Below are 7,117 nucleotides of genomic sequence, written 5' to 3'. Positions count from 1 at the left end.
CGATTCCCCCAAAAAGTCAAGCTTGATATTGTTATCTTTTGAGTTGCTTCATTTATTGAAAGTTCTCCAACAATTCGACGGACAAAATAACTCAAAGCAGCCAGTCCAGCGGTGGTGCCCAGGGCTCCAATAATGGCACAAGTAAGTGACGATAAAGAAATGAGCCCATTATAATACCAGTGGCTCATCGGCCATGTAAGGCTAATCACAACGGCTACATGCAAAATTTTCGCTCTAGAGATAAATCGCAGATGTTTGATCCAGTTAAACCGATAGAGTACGAAATTATCTTTTACATCCAGAGGGTTACATCTAAGTGATCGAGATTGTTCTTCTGTTCTTCCACTTGCAAAGTGGCGACATCCCCGACCGGAATTCCAGGAAGATGAAGCAAACAACTGTCCACGCTGTAGCAGTTTCCTTTTCACAAAATGACCGACGGAAGGATTTCGAATACAGAGGAAAACTTTAGAGTGATTACAGCGGAGACAAAACATCGAAGAAAATCCACGAAGCCTGTGCCTGCAGTCATACAGCGGATTCACATGTCCCTCACGTGCGTTGGTACTTCATGTATCCCTTGTTTTAAATCCCTTGTTATCCTCATACACTCTCATGCACAAAATGTACATCCTTGGCCATGTCGAGTGAAGTGATACTGTGCGGATGTAATTGAGAAAAGTCATTTGTCTTTGAGAGTTACGTTTGGTGATCATCGAGGAATCATTTGGCTAGTAAAGTGCATTTTTGAAGAGATGGGAACAAGTAATCTGTGGGTAATTGACCGAGATGGACGCGTTTTCCTCTTTAATTTGCGAGATAACTTCTGGCGTGAGATCTCGACACCTAAACTTGGTTCTAGGAACTGTTTCAAACGCATTTCAGCTGTGGAACAGTGTGCATGGGCGATAAGTGCGAGTCAACAGCTTTATCTTTTTGTTCATGCTACTGAACTTCCCATACGAGTCAAGGTAGAAACGTACGAGAATGAAAGATGGGGAATGTTCGGTGGTTGGTCTCACACTGATAGGGCGGTAGGTGTTACTGGTAAAATGCGCAGTTTATGTCTTAACTAAAATGTGAATCATTTACATGTGTATAAAGGCCGGGACACATTAGGCGATAAATCGACGTGACACGTCGCGGGGACAAGTCGCCGCAACAATTCGCCTCGTGTGACACGGTTAATTTTGTTAAGATCATTGTCGCTGCGATCAGTTGCACGAATTCAAACCAGTTGGAATTTGTGGACTGATCGCAGCGACAAACTTAGCGAAAGCAGTGTTGTTGCACCCTGTGTACACTTCCGGCAACAAGTCACTACAACAAAATGCAAATGAACCAATTGACTTGGAAAACTAGTTCACATTCCCGCTCATACGAGATCACTGCGTCTGCCACCGAACAGGTGTTGTGTCGTAGCAACTTGTTTTGGAATTACAGTAGTACACACAAAGCGACTTGTCGCAGAAACCTGACGCTGCGACTTGTTGTCTTGTCCAGTTGGAGTTGTCATCAAATCCCAAAGCTTGGGGACATCAGCTTCTGCACCTTAGAGTGATGGTATACCTGGTGAAAATCGTTTGAGGATCTTCAAAGATCCTCATGAAGATCTTTAAGGATCTTAGTAAGGATCTTAGTAAGGGTCCTCAAAATTCCTTGCAAAGATCCTCAAGGATCCTCATTTTTCTTGCCAAGATCCTTGAGGATCTTCAATAATCAAAGATCCTGATCTATCCTTGAGGATCTTGTCAAGATCTTTGTGATTATAGTTTGGGTGTATTCAGTGTTCTTACCACTGATCTTCAAGGATCTTTGTGGCTCCATTAAAGAACCATGATTACTGCCAATTATTGCTTTGATTCACCTCAGGGTTGGGATAAGTGCCAGGATGCCATTTGGAAAACATGCTAAAGTGAATTTGGAAATGGCCAATTCCCTTTAATTAACTACCATGAACAACAACAACAACAACAACAACAATAAATTATGGCACAAACATCATTTAAACTTTATTTGTTTCCATAAATCTGTTTATCATTGTCAAAATCATAAAAAAATGGGGATTAAAGAGACAATAACAGCATGTCCACTCAATACTGAGGCCATGCAGTTGCAAAACCACAATATTCTTTTATATTTCCACTTATCCTACTACAAATAAGGGAAGGCATTGTGAAAAAGTAATGTAATTCATAATTTAATACTACAATAACACTACTTGTTTGATAATGGTATATAAGAACCAACTTTTTCCAAGCTAGGCTGAGAAGGTTCTTATAAAAATGGTGCTTACCGGTAACTGGAAAATTAAGATACAGACTGTACTCAGGTTCTTTTTTTGATAATAAAATAAACTATTAAATAAGGTGTTTGCCATTGGTGGGTGTGGCCTATTTTGGGCCTATTTTTGGTACTGCATGCATACACGTAGTAATTATGTTATAAAAATTCATTTTATTCAAGTACATTAAAGCCATATATGAAGTTTGTAAAAAGCTATGCAAGATAGAACAAAAACAACATCAAAACATGGTACTGTCTTGCTGTTGGGACTAATATGGTACTGGTAGAGCTTGTTACAGGTATATTAAATTATTGTGTTCAGTGTTTGACTGATTTCTTAAAAGAAGAACCCATTGGAAAATTGTAGGCTATAACAGGTTCTTACATGTATTTAATGTAGTCTAAATAGACTGTCTTAGCCTGACAGGTTCTTAAAATCTAGGTTCTTTTATGCAGGTTTTTACTGTAACTTTTGTTTTGTTTGCTTCAAACTCTTTTATCCTCATTGTAAGCACGTAGTAAATGTACATTATTGTGCCAGATTCAGCAAGATTTTGTAAGTTTCCGGGAGGATTCTTAATTAAAAGCTTACAAATTTGGGATATTTTCTCACTACAACCTCCCAAGAACGAAATAAATCCGATCTAAGAGGCACATTCACAAGAATCTTAACAAAACTTATAACATTCCATTAGTAAAACGCTGGAATGTAAGATAATGGGTGAAACAACCGATAAGATTTATCCAGCAATTTATTGTATAACAATATTATAACTTAATTATCTATAATAAAATAAAATAGAAACCACGTTTTGAAAAGGCTTGAGAAAACAATATCAACAGCACTTTATGCTAATTTTTAAATCCAGAATAGGGAACTTACACAACAAAGACATTTGTTTCAGATTTAATCATTTTGGTGTATTACTTTGCTCTCATCAGCAAAAAAAAAATGAAATGAAAAAGGCAAATTTAAGATTGTGTGAAGGACATGAGTGAAAGATGGTGAAATTTTCAATAATCATACTCTCTACACTTCTTTGCCGTTCAAGTGCTCGTATAATTTTTGGACAGTTCCTGACATTTTAGAGGCAGGGCAACAGAAAATTTCTTCTTCCTTCAACTAATGTGAATGCATACTTTCGAATACACCCTCATAGCGATCACTGTCGTTGTTGCATAATGCCTAAGGAGAGCTTAACTAATACAGGAATTGAGCAACTACAACATTTTTTTTTCCGATTAGTACCTAAGCTTGGTTGCCTCTGGAACTATAAGCTTTAAAGATACTCAGATACAATAATAATACAGCTACATGAACATGACCTACTGTATATATTCATTTGTTTTTTTGCCAACTTCTGCAGAAATTCAAGGCAGTGACAACTTGACTACAATGTTATAAAAAGTGCTTATTGCACTGGTTTTGGTGACTTGAGTACAACAGCAATAGAGTCTTTAGAAAACAAAACAAGCATATTTTATTTAAAATCTGGTTTCTCATTGCTTAAGATCAACACAACATCATGATATTTGGTCAGCAATTACAGACCACTTATCATGTAATTACATGCATGTACCGGTACAATATCCCAGAAGAAATCTCTGCATTAAATGGAAGTGTCAACAGTTAGCTTTTGATATTACATGTATACTATGAGCTACATGTACATGTTGGAACACTCAAACTCAATGCATTGTATAACTAAAATCAAGCGTTGTTGTGCTTTATTTTGTGTTTTAAACGGTACCTACCGTGTTAAACCAGGATAATTAAATTTGATGCGAATGTCCATTTCCTTGGCTTCGAATGGTTAGCTTTTTGCTGCTTTTTTTAAGGAAAGGTTATGAAAACCTTCCACAACAAGCTTCGTTATTAGTATTAAAACAGAAAGACACTACTTCCTAAAACAACAACGCCCACACTTCGTGTTATAAAATATTACTTGTACTTATAGGACAAAAGCCCAAGAAATCAGCATCAACGTTGCCTTATCCAACGCTTACCTTTTTAGGTGAGTTATTATCAGCAATTCCTTGTAGCAGGCAAGCATTTGCATCGTAAAAGAACTAAAGTATGGCAAGGATTGTTTGCAGTAAACTGAAAAATTGAAATAACCGCCATCGATTTGTCGCTGGCACGAGCCCGCAATTTTTGGTGCTGGCCTACTGCTGACCACAGTGGCTCAAATCCAAGATGGCTGATCTCGGCTGATTTTCGACGATGTTTGATAGCCTAGGCTAATGTTTGAGCGTTTTTCCTACTTTACACTGGTTCAAGAACAATCATCATAGAGAAAAGTGAAGGAAGTCATTCGCGGGTTATCAAGTTAAGGTTGCTTTCAGAAAGTTTTAGTTTTTGTAGTTGCAGTGAAGTGAGACAGAACAAGCATCACCTATATGCATTGCTCCCACTTCACTTCTGTTTCCAAGTTACATGTATAACTGGGATAGATGAGCTGACTATCAGGATACAAGTGTTTTCAGACTGGACATGCAACTTAATGAGAACTTCATGTTAAGTTAAATCTCTGATAAAACACGTACACACTATTGGTTATTTGTATTTCATGCTTTTTGTTTGCAAGACCATGAAGTAATGGTTTTTATAGAAACAAGAGCAATAGCACTGTCTTTAGTGATGTTTCTCGTAACTGTTCTTGTCACTTAACCCATGTTATTTAATAATTTTTAGTGATTCTTTTGTCGGAATATAGGTATTATGTACGGTAATATGTACGGTACAACATAAGGCAATTGGGTTTTTCTTTTACTGATTTTTTTATAAATCGCTATAAATGAACCATTACTCCTTTAGATTACTTCTCAGTTCAACAGCCACATCCTTTAATAGCTTCTTGAGATCAAAATTACACAAGACATCAATAAAATTGAGGTATCAACAGATTCTCCATAAAGTTTTTAAAGAGACCTTAAAAAATCCTTACTAAAAATTCCCTAAAAGATCCTTAAGATGAATCCGTTAAAATCCTGGTGATGTTCAAGAACCCCCTTATTTTCAAGGATCCTAAGGGGATCCTTTGATTGATCTTGAAAGGATCTTTATCAATATCGTAAAAGATCCTCAAGAATCCTTTGAGGATCTTTCAAGAATCCTAAAAAGATCTCTTGACTGTTCTTGAAAAGATCTTTATCAAGATCCTTGAAGATCCTCAAGGATGTCATGAAGATCTTGGAAAGATCTTTTTGATTAGATTACAAAGATCTTTCCAAAGATCCTTGAAAGATCCTTAAAGATTATACATGTATCAGGATTCATCAAGGATCTTCGATGAGTTTGATAAAGACCTTTTAAAGATCAGTTCAAAGATCCTTTTAGGATCCTTGAAAGATCATCAAAGAATGCTTGAGGATGTGCAAAGATCCTTACCAAGACCTTGAAATATATTCTCACCAGGGTCTTTGCAAGATCCTCACAGGATCGTCACTGACTCTTTGAGGATCTTTACAACTCCTAATTGCAATTGAAGATCTTGAAAGAACTTTCAAAGATCTTTCAAGGAAAGATCCTCATCTTCAAAGATCTTTTGCAGGCCCTTGACAATCTTTAAGGATCCTTGAATATCCTGACAGATCCTTTGAGGTTTTTCACCAGTAACAAATTACAAAAAGAGAAACATTCCAAGGAAACAACCCAGGATATCAAACCCCTGAACTAGTCGAAACTTATTTGATCTCAACTGAAAAATTGTTTTCGTGCTCTGGTTAATATTTGATCATTGGTGCCGTGGTTACTAAAAACAAGGAATGACCTACAATGATCTGCAATGACCTACATGTACAATGACCTACATGTACAATGATCTACAATGACCTACAATGATCTACAATGCATGACCTACAATGACCTGCAATGATCTACTGTACAATGACCTTCAAAGAGCTACAATGACCTACAGTGATCTAAAATGACCTACAATGATCTACAATGATCTAAAATGACCTTCAGTGAGCTATCATGAGCTACAATGACCTACTACAATGACCTGCAATGATCTACAATGACCTACAAAGAGCTATAATGAGCTACAATGACCTACAATGGCCTGCAATGATCTACATGTACAATGACCTACAATGATCTACAATGACCTTTAATGATCTACAATGACCTACTACAATGACCTGCAATGATCTATAGAAAATGGCCTGCAAAAGCTACAATGACCTACAGTGATCTTAAGTGACCTTCAATGAGCTACACTGACCTACAATGAGCTACATGTACAATGACCTTCAATGATCTACAATGACCTACAATGATTTACAATGAGCTACAATGAGCTATAATGAGCTATAATGACCTACTACAATGGCCTGCAATGATCTACAATGGTCTACAATGACCTACAGTGAGGTACATTATGAACTAAAAAATTAGCTAATGACCTGTAATGAGCTAAAAACAAAAACAAATTGCTATCATGTTTTTAATATTTCTCTTTATTGTAAAGTCCATTGAGGGTCGTTACAAAGTGCGAGGCAGCGAGACGTGCGAGGCATGCAAATTTCGCATTTAAGTCTAAGCACCCATTTCAAATAGCGCTGATAAACAGTTATTAAGTCTAAGCACCCATTTTAAAACGGTTAGCTTTCAATAACTGTGTGACTCGGATGCTGACTCGCAGTCATGGCTCGCATGGCTCGCAGCCAAGACTCGCATGGTTCGCTTCTTGCCTCGCATGCCTCGCATGGTGCCTCGCACGCCTCGCTGCCTCGCATGTTGATAAAACTCGTCCATTGAGAGATGTTTTGGAATGGGCTATATAAGAACTAAATTTATTATTATTATTATTATTATTAAAATAAA

General features: G+C 37.1%; 1 protein-coding gene across 3 annotated transcripts in view; it reads left to right on the top strand.

Annotated features, from left to right (window-relative positions):
- Positions 1–611: 611 nt before the first annotated feature.
- The window catches only part of LOC138060421 (tectonin beta-propeller repeat-containing protein 1-like), a 102,045-nt gene continuing 95,539 nt past the window's right edge, over positions 612–7,117 (top strand). For all 3 annotated transcript variants that reach the window (XM_068906183.1, XM_068906182.1, XM_068906184.1), the window contains exon 1: positions 612–1,034. In XM_068906183.1, coding sequence (XP_068762284.1) covers positions 756–1,034 — 279 coding nt within the window. In that variant the 5' untranslated portion in view covers positions 612–755. The remainder of the gene's footprint in view (positions 1,035–7,117) is intronic.

This window comes from Montipora capricornis, chromosome 8, assembly GCF_036669925.1.
Source record: "Montipora capricornis isolate CH-2021 chromosome 8, ASM3666992v2, whole genome shotgun sequence".
In the NCBI taxonomy this organism is placed as follows: Eukaryota; Metazoa; Cnidaria; class Anthozoa; order Scleractinia; family Acroporidae; genus Montipora; species Montipora capricornis.
Note: the sequence above shows the minus strand (reverse complement) of the source record. Positions and strands in the feature narration are given on the sequence as shown.